This window comes from Glycine max, chromosome 11, assembly GCF_000004515.6.
Source record: "Glycine max cultivar Williams 82 chromosome 11, Glycine_max_v4.0, whole genome shotgun sequence".
Taxonomy (NCBI): Eukaryota; Viridiplantae; Streptophyta; class Magnoliopsida; order Fabales; family Fabaceae; genus Glycine; species Glycine max.
The window spans coordinates 38,700,438-38,718,094 of record NC_038247.2 but is presented as its reverse complement, the minus strand read 5'-3'; the positions used below and the strand labels follow the sequence as shown (position 1 = coordinate 38,718,094).

The window sequence follows — 17,657 nt, the reverse complement described above, 5'->3', positions numbered from 1 at the left end:
GTCGTTAAATAGATGATTATTTTAATTGACTTTAATTCTATTGATACATGACACTATATCATAACTATTGTGTACTATTGATATGTTAGGTGCAATTTTTAATATGTGGAATGTATGATGGTGCATTGATGATGTTTACAAATTTTACTTGTTTTCTATATTTTTATTTTATTATTTTTTTCTATCTTATGTTACAACGTTTATATCTATTTTTTACGAGATAAAAATTATAATTAATCATAATTTAAAATCAATTTGTTTTTCAAACGAGGTATCAAATTGAGCTTAAGAGTAAAAATTAAATAAAATATATAAGTTAAAAAAAGTATTATTTCAAATAATGTTAAAAAAATAAAAACTTATAGTCAAATAAATATTTTCATTAAAGTAACTTATGGAACATTACCCATTGAACAAACCCAAACATGGCAGTAGCATATAGCAATATAGCAATATAGCAGCACCAATCACGATCTATATATCTTTTTACGAGCACCAAAAGGTTCCACCTCAAATTGACCCCAACGGATATCCAAACCATCGTTCAACAATCGCTTTCGTTGACGCGATATTACCCGGACACCCTCGTTCCCATCGCTATCGCGGACAGACACCCAAGGGCAGAAACGAGATTTCACATGATGGGCATGGGCCTGGCCCAAAGAAAAAAAGAGGCGTTTTCCCCTCCCCTGCGCACGTTAGCTGTCCCCTCTGAGTAATTAAAGAGTGGTATGGGGAATGAGAATGGTGTGAGAGTGGTGAGTGACTAGTGCCTTAAATGGGATGTGTGTGGGCAGTGGTTCAGCTCTTTATAGATTGTTGGCCTGCCACAACCAAAACTGTACCTCACTCACTCACTCCCCTTTCCATCACCACCACACACTTTCATGTCTTGCTCTTTTGATTCAGTCAGAATATGAATCCTCTGTGCTGCATTGCTCCGGTTTCCATCGATCGGGACCGCCCCAACCACGTGCTGGCAAAATCGCCCGCTCAGTGTCAGTTAGGGCTCGATGCGTCCATCAGGACGGTGAACCACGCCTCCAAATCCAGCTCCTCCACGCAGGATTCCTCCGTCGCCGTCGACTCTGTCAAGGCCACCTCCGCCGTCGCGGATCTCCCGGAGGAGGAGGAGCCACGCGATTCCAAGGCCTTCTCCGGCGGGAACGGCGGCGGAGTGGCTGGGAGTGTCGCCGGGATCCTGTACAAGTGGGTGAATTACGGGAAGGGGTGGAGATCGAGGTGGTTCGTGTTGGAAGATGGAGTGCTTTCGTATTACAAGATTCACGGACCGGACAAGATCTTGATGAGTCCGGCGAAGGATAGGAGCGTCAGGGTGATCGGAGAAGAGTCATCGAAGTTTGTGAAGAAAGCGAATTGGAATCTGAATCTGAATCGAGCATCTTCTGGTGGAGGAGTAGGAGGAGGTAATAGCAGTAACAACGGGAAGCAATGCAAACCGTTCGGTGAGATACATTTGAAGGTTTGTTCTTATGATATTATTTTTATTCCGATGCTGACAAAGTTTATATATATATCTTTTGCCATACTTTGTTTAGTTACTTACCATGAGCGTAACTAAGCTCCATCATAGATGGATGCACTCTTTATTTTTTATTTTTTTTCTGGTCCCAATCACTTGCACTAAAATATTGGAATGCCTTTTTGTACTTTATGATTTTGCTGCTGTTTTGTTTATCTGTGTCATGGAATCGTTTTTATTTTTTTTATTTTATTGTTTTTTCTTGTTTGAAGTTGTATTTTAACGGGTTCTTTTGCTATCGGAGTTTAAATCACCGCTTTAGTTATGTGTGTGTATGTACAAAGTGAAGTTTTGTGAGTCTCTCTCCATGCTGTTTGGTCAAGGGTTATCAGTTATCAGGTCAGAGGAGTAAGACATTGATTGTTCGCGTGTCAATTAACGCAGGGTGTTGAATGAAACGTCCAGAACTGACGCTTACACGTTACTTTTGCATTTGCATGCAAGCATGCATCCACTCTGAAATGTGTTTAAAATATGTATTTGAAATATTGAGTAAACAATCCTTATTTGTTTGCCCATATAACTTGATGTTTGAGTTAAGTTGAGTAATTGACTATTGGTTAAATTATATCTGGGTCTGGCACTCGCGCTTTTGAAATATGGGTTCTGCAATGTCTTTCACTAGCTGCTGCTGAAATTGACATCTGCAGAAGTAGTATTTTACTGTGTTTTGATTGTATCCTTGCACTTTTATCATTGACAAACAAAAATGATTCATTTTTTTTTTCAATTTTAATACATGTATCAGCTTTCCTTGCTTGTCTGTTCCAGTGAGTGCTAAATCTAAATATGTCTTGTTCACAGGTTTCTTCAGTTCGTTCCAGCAAGTCTGATGATAAGCGGCTTTCCATATTTACTGGGACAAAAACTCTTCACTTGAGGTGCGTGTCTAGAGAAGACAGAGCCATGTGGATTGAGGCCTTGCAGTCTGCAAAAGATCTTTTTCCTAGAGCTCTAACAAGTAGCGATCTTGCAACTTCAGAAGATATCGTAGTTTCAACAGAGAAGCTGCGATCACGATTGTCACAGGAAAGCATAAGTGAAACAATCATTAATGACTGTGAGTCTATTATGCTTTCCGAAGTCTCTTATCTTCAAAGCAAGTTGAAGTTTCTTCAGCAGAAACATGTTATGTTGCTGGACACCTTAAAACAACTGGAGGTATATCAGTCTTTCCTTTGGAACACGTCCTCTCCTAATTAGTAAGCTGCAATTTTATTATAGATGGTTATAACACAATAGTGGTTATATGGCCTGGCCATGCTAGCAGTTTAAAAGTTTTCCCAGCTCCTCTTGTTTGGCTTAAGATTTTAAATATAACTGTAGGAATTAGTACCTAATGATGGAAGCATTGGATGTTACATTTACATGGCTTTCAGTTCTGCATTAACTTTCTAGGTAATTCAAAATGTGCAGAAAGATATTGAGACAAATATTGACATTTTATTCCATGTAAAGCATATTGTAGGGATTAGGATATATTGTTTGAACCTCCCTCAGTAGCTTAAAGTAATGCTTCTGTTTACAACAAAAAAAGTAATATTTCTCTATCACTGATGTGGTCATTCCTCACCTGGATTACTTAGATTTGGCTTACCCCTAGGTCAATCACTGTATTCCACTATGAAAAAAAGCACAATCAATGTACCACTTTTTATAGTAATGAAGATTTGTTTTTTTCTAGCAATTTATCACTTCAGCCTGTTGTCATTATTGAATGAGTGCATACTAGTGTTCTGGAATTGGTCATGGAATTTATTCAATTCACATCCCATTTGCTCCTATATATGCTGTCAGTGCCATGTTAAATGATGATTCTTACTAGTTTTCTCTTAAAAATAATTCATGCAGACAGAGAAAATAGAGTTGGAAACTACTGTAGTGGATGAAACAAAGGAACGTGAATCATACTGTGGACAAGGAAATAGAAGGTTTAGTGGTGAGTATTAATGTCCATTGTCATGTCTTTTGCCTTGAATTACCTTTAAAATCTGTACTTGCAAAGGAAGTCAATATGAATGCCATTTTGGATTGTTGTGTTTAATCTGATCATATATTTTAATTCAAGCAGATCTTTCAATGGTAATGCCATTCTGAGATTGAATAACCACCTATCATCTAAAGCATTCATTTTCAACTTTATTTATTTGTGGTGGTTGTATCTTGTATGAATGAAGTATTAGGAAGTTGATGATGTATCTGTATCTACAAACTGGTTGTTTTGATTATGAAGTCTTCATGTTAGTAGCAGTCCACTTACTCCTTGATCTCTTTATTTCTCAGATTTCTATTCCGTCATGTCGGAGGGCAGTGCTACTGATTCAGTGGCGGATAATGAAAGTCAAGATGGAGCAGATGTTGAAACAGATGATGAGGATAGAACATATTTTGACACAAATGAATTTTTGTATTCTGATGCCCTAAGAAGTGCTTCCTATCGAAGTAGGGAAGGTATGGGCAATGCTAGTATATTCGATAGAGATTATATTTGTTATGATGGTGTGCATGGGTTTGACAAGGAGATCAAAGATGTAAGTTATCCATATGTCAAAAGAAGGGATAACCTACCAGAGCCAAAAGAAAAAGAGAAGCCTGTTGGTTTGTGGTCAATTATTAAAGACAATATTGGGAAGGATCTTTCTGGAGTTTGTCTCCCTGTTTATTTTAACGAACCACTGTCTTCATTGCAAAAGTGTTTTGAAGACCTAGAGTATTCATACCTGGTTGATAGAGCATTGGAGTGGGGAAAGCAGGTCAGGTCCTCAGCTGTGCTTTCTTTTGTCACAAAGCAGTTTTAAAAGCATGATCTCCTAGGTTCATTTTATCAAGGTAGATAATATGCTTGGTTAAATTTTAGGAAATTGCTACTTATAAAGATTTCAAAAATTCAATTGCTTGATAGTTTGCACTTGATCCACATGTTCTAAACTAGTATAATCAGAATTCATCCTGTCTAGTATTTAGGCTTATTGAATCTGTCTTCACTTCTGTTTTAAAGTTAGTCTCTCTCTCACTCAATTTGATTTCTAGTACCATTACCTGATTTGCCATTTCTACAGATGCTAGAAGAAAGAAATGAATTTGCCTCACATTTACAAATTTTCTATTATACAGCTGCTGTCTGGCTATTCCGCTGCTTGACTTATGCCTCAGACTGAAAAAAAAGACTTTTTTGTTCTGTATTTCTTGTTAGTTTTGACTGCCCATAAAAACTCGAGTTTTTATAGGATAAACATGTTGGTCAATATAGATTCAAAATTGTTCTCAGCTGCTATACAGCCAAAACATTAGGATTAATGAGTTGGTTTAGAATTTTCCTGGGTAAATTAAGGGTATGGCTTTGTCAATTATGGCCTATGGGTTATGGTGGAGGTAATGGCAGGAGTGGTCTGAGAGTTAGCTACTTGGCCTTGATCAGTGCCTTCCAAATTACAATTTTTGGCTTGATGGGGTTTATGAATAAAATGAAGCTCAATTAATGATATAAAAGGTATTTTGAATATTAAAATTAGGCCTGTAATCATAACACATAAATAAACCATAATGCTTGGACAAGGTTGGAATATAAACAAAGTATGCTTTGCTAGGGCATGAACAATATTAATGTGAAATGCAGTATCATTCAGCTATCCAAGTTTACTGTTGTAGAACAAAGTTGAGAAATGAAAAAAAATATATATATATTCAGCTTCACACTTTAAGTGCATGCTTTGTATGTTTCTAGTTTATTGAATTAGCATTGTTTGAAAATTATGTTTTGTATTGTGCAGGGGAATGACTTGATGAGAATTCTAAACATTGCAGCTTTTGCTGTGTCTAGCTATGCGTCAACTGAAGGTCGACAATGTAAACCTTTTAATCCTTTACTTGGGGAGACCTACGAAGCTGACTATCCAGATAAAGGACTTAAGTTTTTTTCTGAAAAGGTAACTGGGTTTTTCCTTTTAACTTTTCAATCAAGGTTAATGGGAATGAGTCAAAGTTTACAGGCAAATGCGGCAAAAAATAGACTAATAAATTTGTTGCTTCATTCTTGCCTTTTGTTATTGAATCTGAAAAAGGGCAGTGATTTGTGTCTATTGTATGCTGCTAATTTTCATCTAACAAGAAGCTTGTTCCAGGTTAGTCATCATCCAATGATTGTTGCTTGTCACTGTGAGGGAAGGGGTTGGAAGTTTTGGGCAGATTCTAATTTGAAAGGAAAATTCTGGGGGCGTTCTATCCAGTTAGATCCTGTGGGTGTCCTCACTCTACAGTTTGAGGATGGTGAAACATTTCAGTGGAGCAAGGTCACCACTTCCATATACAATATCATACTAGGTAAAATTTATTGTGACCACTACGGTACCATGCACATCAAGGGCAGTGGCAACTATTCTTGCAAACTGAAATTCAAGGAGCAATCCATTATTGACAGAAATCCACATCAGGTAGGATTATAAATGCAACTAGGACTGAGACTGCATGAATTATTTGTTGTTTAAATTTGAATGATTCGATAGATAAGTAATAAACTTTGTTTTCTTGAATGTATTATGTTTTCCCTTATTTTATCTGGACAAAACACCTTTCTTTATCCTTTTTTCTCCCCAACTTTATCATTCAACTTAATTCACTATCAAAATTCTGTTTGTACTTTCTAAGTGGAAAATAAAGAACTCCGTCTAGCAGGATTTTCTTACCTGCTGCACTTTCAATTCAGTTAGCACATTTATAAGACTGAAAGAACTTTTAATCTTATATAACAGGTCCATGGGTTTGTTCAAGACAACAGAACTGGAGAGAAGGTAGCGATGTTAATTGGGAAGTGGGATGAAGCAATGTACTATGTACTTGGGGATCCAACCACCAAGCCAAAAGGTTATGATCCGATGACAGAAGCTGCATTATTGTGGGAAAGGGACAACCATTTACCGAAGACAAGATACAACCTCTCTCCTTTTGCAATTTCCTTGAATGAAATATTACCTGGTTTATCAGAGAAGTTGCCTCCAACTGACTCAAGGTTGAGACCAGATCAAAGACATTTAGAAAATGGAGAATATGAGCTGGCAAATGCAGAAAAACTAAGACTTGAACAGTTGCAGAGACAGGTAAATTACCCACAACTCTCGACTTTTGATCCATGGAATCTAGAGTTTATTGGAATATGCTGCTTCAGGATGTCCCATTTTTTCATCTTCGTAACCTTATCTTCTTCCGTCTCTAATTATAAGACTCTTTCAATGAACTTATGCTTGTTTCATGGTTCAGGCAAGAAAGATGCAAGAAAGAGGATGGCAACCGAGATGGTTTAAGAAGGAAGAGGATGGTTGTTACCGATATATTGGTGGCTATTGGGAAACAAGAGAAAAGAATAATTGGGACGGAATCCCTGATATATTTGGACAGAGTTGTGATTTACCTTCATGCTCGGAAGAGACTGCATCCTACTGAATACTGGTTTTCTTTTTTTTCACAGCCCTTAAAAATATCATGTTTTGTTAAATGTGAATTTGGTTGTAGGTTGTAAGTTATATAAAGATCCTTTCAAAAAGTGTTAATTCCTTTTCTGGCTGGGCTGGGCGTTTTGGGCATTTGTCATTAATCTCCGAAAGTAATTTTATGTTGATGCTTACTTTACTAGTATATTAATAATATCAGGTTTTCAGAGTAATAACAAAGTCTTTGTTCTTCATCGCTCATTAATTCTGTAGCTCTATAAGGATTGAATGGGAAAGATTTGCAGTCAGCCTAAACGTGAGTTTCATTACAAAATTTATCTACTATCGATGTATTTCTACAAATTTTGATGAAACTCAAACCCATCTATTTAATTTCCAACAAGGTAAAAGAGTCATTTTACATTGAACTTATTCAAGTACAGAGAAGATAAAGTTTTTAATACTTATGTCATCATCCATTGTCATTAACGACAAGTTTATTGATTTTTATAATCCTTTTAATAAATAGTTTGTGCAATTAATCACAATGTTATTTTTCATAATAAGTATTTTACGAGTCATCAATTGATTGACCCGTACAAAAATTTTACATGATAAAAAAGCATTAAAAAGTTGGTAAAATAAAATCATTAGCATTTCTAATTAATAATTTCTTTAAAAACCCTTTTAGTATTCATTGTTTAGTATTAACCAAATAACTTCTAAGATCTTTATAAAAATAGTGTAACATTTTACACTTTCACCACATAAACTATTAATATAAAAATTAACAAACTTATTGTGATTATTTGACAGCACAAATTCTAATATTAACATGCTATATTATCGTAATAAACATGATCATTTTTCACATTGAATAATATTTGTCGGGAGTTTTCTTGTAACAAAAGAAACAACCATTACCATCATCTACCGGTTGCGGACGGAAATGAGATTGGGAACAACAATAATAATAAATAAATAATGCTTGAAAAGGATTCGTTAACAAAAATCTCAGTCCATATTTATTGCTTCCACGCTTTCTTTCCACGGAACTGTTTGCCAGATCGCTGATTTTTCCTCTTTTTCTCTATCCGAGTTCTTGATACCTTATCTCTCTTTGCAGCCAAGGGCATTTTCTTCTTGTGTTCCTTTTGTCTGTTGCTTAACCCACCCGTCTGTTCACAGGAAATAACACTTGTTCATTGGATTTGATTACAATCAAACAGCAAGATCATTATACAATATGCTCTTCTATCCACTTTCAAATTCGAATTTATACAATTTAGAAGTTAAAAAAACTTTATTGAAGTATGTTAAGGTCAAGTGAGTAGTTCAAGTACTGCAGAATTGTTTGTTAATTTAACTTTTGTCACAAGTCATAACCAAAGTATATTTTTAAAAAGAGCAAACGACATACCTTATTCTGTTTCACAGCAGTTCGAGCTTGGTATTTTCCTCTTTCCTCCCTTCCTGCTCTAACCAATGCCAACCTTTCATCCTTGTTCAACTTTTTCCTTATGTGAGCCTTAGAAGGTGCATAATATAAATTTGATTACTGACGTATACAAGAAATACAAAATATTGTTTTAAAGAAAATCTAGAAATGTTTCTCATTTAAACAAAGGCTTGTATTTCTTCCTTTTGGAATGAAATAATTTACAGAACTAAAGCTACTTACTTCAAGCATGGTACCATCCACTCGCTTTAGATTTAGTTGACCAGAGCTTGGAACCTTAGTTGCAGCTGACTTCGCTAGCCCTTGCTGAGCCAACGCATTTTTTGCCTCACTTTTTGCCTATAAATTACATAAATAAATTCAACAGAAAAAAGCTACAAATGTTAGAAATTGAAAGGTACTGAATAAGCCAAACAAACCTTCAGTTCTTTGATCCTCTTGAAGTCTTCGTTAGAAAGAATTCCGTCGTTAGATTCTGGTATGACATCCCCCATTTGTCTCCCAGCTAATTTCTTCAGAGCCCGGAGACTTGTATCAGCAGCTATCAGTTGACCATTAAAATCAGTAAACTTCCTCTTTTTTGCTGAGTCTTTCATTGTACTTTTTGTCACAAGTCCATCATCACTTAAAGAATGCAGATCACCATCTTCTTCATGTTCTGAAACATCACTATCCTCTCCATCAGCTTGTTCATTGTCTTCAATGTCATCCCCCTTAACTTCATCAGCATCACTAACATCAGCTTCGTCATCAGAACTTCTCTCGTCGTCATCGTCTGATATAACATCACTATCTTTGGCTTCATCATCACTTTCAGGATCATCACTGCATAACTGGTTCTCATCATCATTGTCATCGTCATCATTTATACTCATCAAATCATTTTCCTGGTCATTGTCAGAGACACTGCATGCAGAACCATCAGAATGATCACTCTCCTGCTCATCATCATTGTCAATAGCCGTCTGCAATAACTCAACATCAGGAACGTCAGTCGCAACATTCTGCTCTCCATAGGCCTTTGGTCTTGCCTTAGGGTCAATAGGCCGCCCACGGTCCTTCTTAACTAGCAGTGAGGGGCAAACCTGCAAATGAACAAATTAATTAAATGTTGTGATGAGCATGCTACTGTGCTTAAGCACACAAGAAGACATCCCCTCATAAAGGAGCCAGGGGTAACTACCTCTCTGAATAACCCAATCAGAGATCGAGCTGCTATTGAAACTGCCTTCTCACGTGACTTCTTATATAGCGCAAGGTCTTGTAGCAAGTCTTCATTCATTAACTACAGTCCAAAATCAAAATATGAGAATAGCACAAAAAAAGGGGTTAGGGAACTTTAAAAAAAAAAAACACAGGATATTGGTTATAAAAATTTAGGAGCAAATGAGGTTGTCCCATTCCAAGATACATGACACAAGCCTACTAAACAAGGTGCTCACTCATGGATGACCTACCAATTATGGGACACTAGTAGGAATCAAACCCGTACACCATTTCAGCAACATAGTTTGAATTACAAGTTAACCAGCCTTAGTGGTGGCACACGATATATATTTTGCAAAAAGCATAAATGAGTAAGATGCAGATGTCTAAAGAGTGATGAGATTGCAGTAGTTACCAATGGCATGCGCATGCATATCTCCCTGACTGCATTTATTCCAACAGTAATAGCCTAAAAATTACCAACCAAATTCATCAACAAAGCAAACCTGAGTGTCCCTACAATAAAAAAAATTAAAAATATAGCAACATATGCAATGTTAGTCAGCCCTGAAAAATTACCTCTGGACGTGAACGGTCATGTACAAATTGATTTACTATTTGTTTGAACAAGGGTTCAACTGCATCAGGAGGAACCTGAATCCAAATAACACGTTGAATGAGATAGGATACAGATAAAAACATACGAGAACAACATGCTTTATATCTACTAAACAGTCAGCTTTTTAAATGAAAAAGCTATTAATAATTAATTATAAATAAAACTGATTGAAAACAAATCACAATCATACAGTACCATATCATGGCAAGCCTGAACCACTGCTGCAAGCAAATTTGTAATGTCTCGTTGATGTGGCTGATTGCACAATGCATATATCACAATTGTCACACTTCAGTTATAAACAGAATACCAAATTTCAACAAACTTATCAAATGATACCTGAATATATTTCTGAAGAAAAGAATAGAACTCTAGCAAAATTAACTGGTGAAGTCCAACTGTTCGAGCAATTAATTTCAAGATCATCATCTTTACCTAAAAATTACAGAGGGTAATTGTAAAACCAAATAAATGTACTTCTGAATAACCACAAGAAGATTTGAAAAGGAATTGCAAGTCTTCTTTTTTAAAAATTTAATTCGAGTATGCACCTCAAATCGTTCATTACAACTCCTAAGACGTGAGAACAGCTTCTCAGCAAAACCCTGTAGATCATATGGAATCAAGATGTTGAGTTGATAAAACAAAACTCAAACCCAAAATGTATCTACAATGTTGATAGAAAATTTTACAAACCTGAGCATCTTTCAGATGGTTAAGTGGTGAATAATAACTGTTTTTGCTCCTATCAGATGACACACGCTGATGCCTTTTCATGCTGCGTATTGCACGTTGTAGTTTTGCTTTCTTTTTCTTTTTGCTTGCTGCTGTACCTTGGTGGCTTGCCTACAATTTTGTAAGAATGACCAACAATTACCATCAACTAAGAGCAATTTACTATGGGGTTAATAGGTAAATTTCAGAGAACAAAGCTCTATGTACCAAGGAAATATGTAGCAGAAATAAGAAAAGTTCTGAGCAAAAATAAATCAGAGAAGAAAACTTCTTTTCCATGTAGCAACACAACAGGTACCCCAACAATTACCCCAGTGACTGCCTCCCCCCTCCACCCCTATCCTTTCTCTCATATTCACGTTCCACTTCACATCTCCCATTCCTCCCCCCTTGCTGCCTTGATTAGGATCCAACATAACAGAATTCCCTCCACTAGTAACAGACGTCTATCGACAAATTTCCATGTCATTTCCTATTTTACCTGGGTTCTTTTTTTCTTCTTCTTTGGTATAACTTGATGGGAGGCCCATCAAAATATATATGAAAGCCACTGATTAAAATATAACACAATGTTACGGTTAATTAAACAGTTATCACTTGACCTCACCTTATAAACTGTCTCCCTGCTAAGGACAACTTGAGGTGATTCTGTCTTTTCATCATCACTGTCTGAATTATCACTGTCATCATCATCATCTTGAATCTTCTCATAATCAAGCAGAAATGATAAAGTTGCTATCATAATCCTGAGAGACAGATAAAAACTCACAACCATTAGGCTTATGATAACTTTTGCAACAGTAACCCAACAACAAATACAAAACAGAACAAAGGAAAAAAAAAAAACCTAGATGTTGGATGGAAGGAAGCAGTGCAGATTGCATTTGCTGTTCTCTCATCAAACCACACTTTTCTCCTGTGAAGCTCACATAGAGTCACGAGTGCCCTCTTGGCTGGCTCTTCAGCCTCTTTCTATTCAAATACACAAAATTCATTCACAACTTAGAAGAATTGTGTGCTTAGATTAGTTTGCTTTGTGTGTTAAACCACTTGTAGTAAAATTTTTTTATCAAAACCAAACTTGCACGCAAAATACCATAGATAATAATAAAAGCAAAAGATTGACAAACCTGAAGCAAGTCAAACAAGACATTCTGAAGCGCTCTGTTCTTAGCTTCGTTCTTATGCTTTTGGTTCATACGCCTTATACTATGAACAACATGATCAAACGCCAACTTCTTGAGCGTTCTGTCACCTAGGGTTTGAAGCTCCATGAACAACGACAGCGTTTCTCCAATGTCAACAATCTACACAGAAATAAAATCAAATACAACATCAAATCCAACGACAACACTACTTTCTTTCACGAAATAATAGAATGTAACTTAAAAACAACACCACTACTTTCACGGAACGAAATCAAATCGAATGCAACATCAAATCAAACCACGACACTAAATTCTTTCACGAAACAAAATTGAATTGAATGTAACATCAAAACCACTAACACTACTTTCACGGAACGAAATTGAATCGAATGCAACATCACAAATCGAACCACGACACTACTTTTTTTCACGAATTCAAACCTTTCGATTGGATAAGAGAATGAGCGCGTGTGCGAGGTGGCAGCGAAGGCCGGAAGGCAGCGTGCGGGCGGCGCAGCGGAGCAAATCGGCGAGTTTTTTGGGGAAATCGGCGAGGTGTTTGGGGTAGAAAGGAGTGACGTGGGCGAGGAACATGGCCCTGTCGCCGAGGTCCTTGGCGACGGTGGGGTCGCTGCCGATGCCGGAGATGGAGGTGAAGTTCATGGCGGCTTGTTTCTGAAAGAGTTCGAGCGAGGAATTGAATTGGTTGTAGAGAAGGAGTAGCTCCGATTCGTAGCCTTCGGGATCGCACTTCATTTTGGATTGGAGTGATGGAAGGCTCAGCTTCTCCGAACTCCGACCCGACGCCATAAGCGCCTCCGCCGCGACCACGCCGTCGGGATCCATACTACTCACTCAAACTCTGTTCGCTGTCCCACACCACCAAGGGAAGGAATGAAAACCCTAACATAAACCCTACTTATTTATTTTGGATTTTTTTACCGCCCAAAACAAAAATGTAAAGACTGTAAAAGTTAAAATCCAGCAAAAACAACCTATAAAAGTTTAAGTATTTCCTTTTTTTTTTCTCAAAAAAATGTTAAATTTAAGACGGACATTTCTTTTTTATAATCAAATGTTAATGGCTAGTTTTTGTTAGCAGATGATTGACATTTTTTTCCCTTTCTCTCCTTTCTTTCTTAGGTTGACGTAAATAAAACTATTTTTCCTAAAATAATTACATGTACTCTAAAAAAATTACATTATTTAGTTTATTGCATTTGTATCTTTATTTCTCAAATTTAGTTCTCCATTTTTTATATTAATAGATAACTAAAAAAATATCATTAAAATAGTGGTGCGACCAAATTTATAAATAACAAATTAAAAAAAATAAAATAACAAAATGAAAATAATAATAATAATAATAATAATAATAATAATAATAAAGTACAATTAAATTAGTTTTATTAAATAAAATATATACATGTGATTTTAGCTTAACAAGTTGTGAAACTCAAGTCAAAGGATAATATGATGAAGTGAATGTGTATCTGATATGAGGCTTCGACTTCCCAGTACTTCAGCCGCCATGATTCATTCTAACTCTCTTCACAAACAGGTTCGTCCTCTGTTTTTTTTTTTTTTGGCTTTTGCTCCTGGTTTCAATCTTTCTCTGTTAACTCATTCCATTTTAAAGTAGATTGTTTCAAAACCGGAACTGGGAAATGAGGAGTTCACGCAAAAGGTACTCAACAACAGAAGATGGACATTGCCAAGCCCCGAAGCAAAAATTCACCAACTAATACATACACAAGGTCCTACTTTCCTGTTGAACACCCATCCATCTTTTGGCGATGCCAATCGCGTGAATGAACAAAGGAAGTACTTTTATGTGGTTCGGGATGATTTGTTGCACCCACTTGTTAATGGCAACAAAGCAAGAAAACTAGATGGACTACTTCCTCTGCTTCAACATTATTCTGTCACTGATGTGGTACAATACAATACAATATTCCACCAACTCATTACTGTATACTGTTATTTTATTTGGTCCTTTCCTTTATTGCCTTCAAATAACATTCAACAGGGACATTTTCTAGGTTACATGTGGAGGCTGTCAGAGTGCTCACACAGCTGCTATTGGTAAGTAGCTTCCTAGGTTGAATTGTGCTGTGAGTTTTTAGAGGGGAAGTATACTTTTGGTAGAGCTTTGTTATATTCTTAATGCACGTTTGGTTTCACGTTGAAATGCTAACACATAAATGTTTATATGTTTGGTCTCATGTTGAAAATTTTATTTTTGAACCCAAAATTGTTTTTGAGTTGAAACAACTTTAGGTAGTTTTTGTGTTGGATTAAAAAATTTATATTGAGTTTTAGTACTAACTTGCTTTTAAAATAAAGACACTCGTATATAAAATACTTCACTTCAAAATCAGTTCTAATCAGAATCAATTTCATTCGAAACCGATTTTGCAAATGTTCAACCACGCGCACTTATTGGTAATACTATTCTTTCCAAACCATGATTTACTTATTTTGCAGCTGTTCTGTGTGCTGAGAGAGGAATTGTGTCACATCTGCTTCTACGAGGAGAGCAGCCTGAAATCTTGACAGGCTATAACTTGATGTCTACAATGTATGGAAATGTCACGTATGTTCCAAGAACTGTTTATGCCAACAGGGAAGAGATGCTAAAGAGCTATGCCGAGTCAGTGGCTGGTAACGACGGTTCTGTCCTATGGTTCGGTGATATCGTTCAAGCTTCTTCAGCAACCGAATTGTTTACTGATCCAAACTTTATGCAAATGGATGTAAGTAGAAGTGAGGAAAACCATCTACGAAAGATTTTAGTTGTCAGTGAAGGTGCTGGTGATTCTGTTGCTCTACTAGGTAATGAGAAGATGGAGTTTCAAAAAACAACAATGAATTCAGGAACATTCTCTTTTAACTAGGTAAAAATTCAGATAGAATTGGGCTTGAGCAATCAGAAGTCTTGCTTAGGTGGTGCCTATATATGTTTTTCTAGATAAAAATCATTTCTCTTTTATTAGAAAAAAATATTTTTTGTTTGCAGATGCACATATCTTGTGGATTCTTAGTGAACATGTAAAAAGCCTTAAGATCAAGTGAGGTTTGGATCCTAGTATAATCACAAAGAAACAAGCTTCTTATTTACACACCAAATTCGTAAATGATTATTGAATTGGTTTCAAAGGACAGTAAAATTCATATGCAACTGTGCAAGGAATAATGTGAAACATGTCTTCTGCCTGACATGCACATTCATGTGATTTAGCTGTTTGTTGCACTGTCTTGTCTAGGCAGGCTATAGGTTTTTTCAGAATTTACCTCCTGACATCTTTTTCATGTTCAAACTACTGGCATTTTTTTTCTTAAAAAGAAAATTATTTGTTGGTATTTATTCATTTCATTTAATTCTCTAAGTTGGTGCTTAACTTTAATGGTTGATTGTTCAATAACTTTATGAAAAAATTGTTTCTTTGCATAGGTGTTATTCGCTTAGTGCAATACTTATCACAGAATCATTTACTTGGAAAACAAAGGCTCATGAAATTTGTTGTAGATGCTGGTACTGGCACAACAGCTATTGGTTTAGGACTTGCAGCCCGTTGCTTAGGGTGAGGATCAGCTTGTAGAATGCCATTTTAATTTATTTATGTTTATTAGTAAATGTTAGTTTTGTTAGAAATAGTAGTTGGGGGTTCTCCCCCCTCTCTTCTCCCTTCACTCTTCTCCAACCACTGGGTCAACATTATATCTCCATTTTAATTGACAATATTTTTGAATCATTTTACAACTGCTTATGTGTTGAGTTTAGAATCACAATAGAAAGGCAGGAATTAAATAAGTCATGGTAAAAGTAGTTGTTGCTTCCTTGCAGACTCCCATGGGAGGTATATGCTGTCATGTTGGCTGACAAAATTGATGGGTACAGAAAACAGGAGGAGCGTTTGCTTTCTGAATTCAAGAAGCATTTTAACATTGAGTTTATTGACCACAATGTAAACAGAGAAGATGCAGGGATTGTGAATTGGGTGGAGCGTGGCCGTCCAAGAAAGTAAGATTTTGCACTCCTTTTTTTGGTATAATCATGTTATAGACTTTACTGGTACAACAATGTTAGAGTTATCAAAAAAAATAATTTTTAATTTTTATATAATTTAATAAATTATTTGCACAGAATATTGATAATGATTAAAATTTAAATTTTACTTTATTTGTAATTTTGTAAAATTATAATTTTAAAAAGTGTCATATTATCAATGAGTTTTTCAATTAATAAGATACTAATGAATATTTTATTTTTTTTAATTGATTGTGAAATAGTAACATTTTAAAAAAAAAATTGTAGGATTTGTTATAGTTGACTCATGCTAAATTTTAATGACACATTAATATTATAAGCTGAAACTATCACTTTGTTTAATTTTATAAACTCAGTTTTTTGTCAGTAATAGTATTGAATATTGATTATTAGAGTGGATAGTGTCTTCATTTCAATACTATCATTGAATGTTGATTATTGCATCATCATTAAATTGGTTATTGGGTTTCTTAAATGCGAATTAGACGACTAAGCATCCTGCAATATAAAGACAAACGACTCCTATAGTTAGCTGCTACAACAGGAGTCATGCCTAAATATCTTTATATCATAGAGGAAAAATAGTAGTTGTATGGAATCTTATGATGACAATTTATAGTTGGTCTTTCTAACTAATTGTTTTGTTCCCTCTCAATCACACAAATGCAAATTCTAGATTTGGTAATGTCTTGGAAGGGGAGGTGGAAGCATGTCAGCAAATTGCCCAACAAACTGGGATTTTGGTGGATCCTGTGTATACATTAGCTGCTTGGGAAACAGCAATGCTTCTCTCCAGCAACGAAGCTGAAGGAGGACCAGAAGTGGTGTTGCTTCACACTGGAGGCACGTTGGGTATGTTTGGGTTGGCCCAAAGGTACAAAAAATATTTTGGCATGCTCAAAAAAGGACACAGTCATTAATAATAGAAAAAGGGTTGTTGTAGTTTAGATGACAGGTTGAGAGGCTTTATGTTTTTTCTCCCATGTATAAATTCTAGTCAGCTGCTATTGACACTTTGGATTGATGGATGCTCATTCTAATCTGACACCGATGAGTTTTATTGTACTTGGAAACTGATAGCATGAAAGGTTGTTCAAGAGATTTTTTTCATTCATATCTAGGAGGAAATAGACTGTGTTTGTATCATTCAGCATGGGGTTTATTATTGTATCTGTCTGTTTACTCGTAACTTACTAAGGATATTATGATGAATATTTGGTCTATTCCAAACTATATAGGCTTGTCATATGATTCGATGGGAGCTTTAGTTTTCCGGCAACAAAATCTGTAATCTCCTCAGATTAATAATAAATATGGATAGCAGGGAAACGAAGTTTTCACTCAATAACCCACTGCTTACTTATTTATCGACCTTTGCCATGTTCACCATTTATTTATATTACTAGCTTTGACTTGTACATGTTTGGATTAAAATTTACAAATTTAAGTTTGAATGAATTTTATTTTGCAAAT

At 35.8% G+C, this 17,657-nt stretch overlaps 3 protein-coding genes across 4 annotated transcripts; 2 read left to right on the top strand and 1 right to left on the bottom strand.

Moving 5' to 3' along the window:
- The first annotated feature begins 367 nt into the window (after positions 1 to 367).
- Positions 368 to 7,199, top strand: LOC100817856 (oxysterol-binding protein-related protein 1D). The gene is made up of 8 exons (XM_003538537.5): positions 368 to 1,483; positions 2,348 to 2,704; positions 3,395 to 3,482; positions 3,827 to 4,296; positions 5,314 to 5,469; positions 5,665 to 5,973; positions 6,292 to 6,636; positions 6,797 to 7,199. Exons 1-8 carry the CDS (start codon positions 917 to 919, stop codon positions 6,977 to 6,979), a joined length of 2,475 nt encoding a protein of 824 aa, XP_003538585.1. The 5' UTR covers positions 368 to 916; the 3' UTR covers positions 6,980 to 7,199.
- A 610-nt stretch (positions 7,200 to 7,809) lies between these two features.
- LOC100816774 (protein SDA1 homolog) lies at positions 7,810 to 13,039 on the bottom strand. Its single transcript, XM_003538535.5, has 15 exons — positions 12,575 to 13,039; positions 12,116 to 12,292; positions 11,833 to 11,957; positions 11,593 to 11,731; positions 10,947 to 11,096; positions 10,802 to 10,855; positions 10,590 to 10,685; positions 10,446 to 10,505; positions 10,211 to 10,285; positions 10,047 to 10,100; positions 9,609 to 9,710; positions 8,845 to 9,510; positions 8,648 to 8,764; positions 8,387 to 8,494; positions 7,810 to 8,144 (listed from the first exon to the last, which is right to left on the bottom strand). The coding sequence occupies exons 1-15, from the start codon at positions 12,977 to 12,979 to the stop codon at positions 7,992 to 7,994; spliced, it is 2,481 nt and encodes an 826-aa protein (XP_003538583.1). The 5' UTR covers positions 12,980 to 13,039; the 3' UTR covers positions 7,810 to 7,991.
- Positions 13,040 to 13,576: 537 nt separating this feature from the next.
- LOC100801680 (D-cysteine desulfhydrase 2, mitochondrial) lies at positions 13,577 to 17,414 on the top strand. 2 transcript variants are annotated; one of them, XM_006591417.3, is made up of 7 exons: positions 13,577 to 13,694; positions 13,776 to 14,069; positions 14,176 to 14,218; positions 14,621 to 14,968; positions 15,588 to 15,717; positions 16,035 to 16,157; positions 16,861 to 17,414. In XM_006591417.3, exons 1-7 carry the CDS (start codon positions 13,632 to 13,634, stop codon positions 17,102 to 17,104), a joined length of 1,245 nt encoding a protein of 414 aa, XP_006591480.1. In that variant the 5' UTR covers positions 13,577 to 13,631; the 3' UTR covers positions 17,105 to 17,414. The 2 variants fall into 2 exon arrangements, with proteins under 2 accessions (XP_006591480.1, XP_003537554.1); XM_003537506.4 differs by having other exon boundaries at positions 15,981 to 16,157.
- Positions 17,415 to 17,657: the final 243 nt, after the last annotated feature.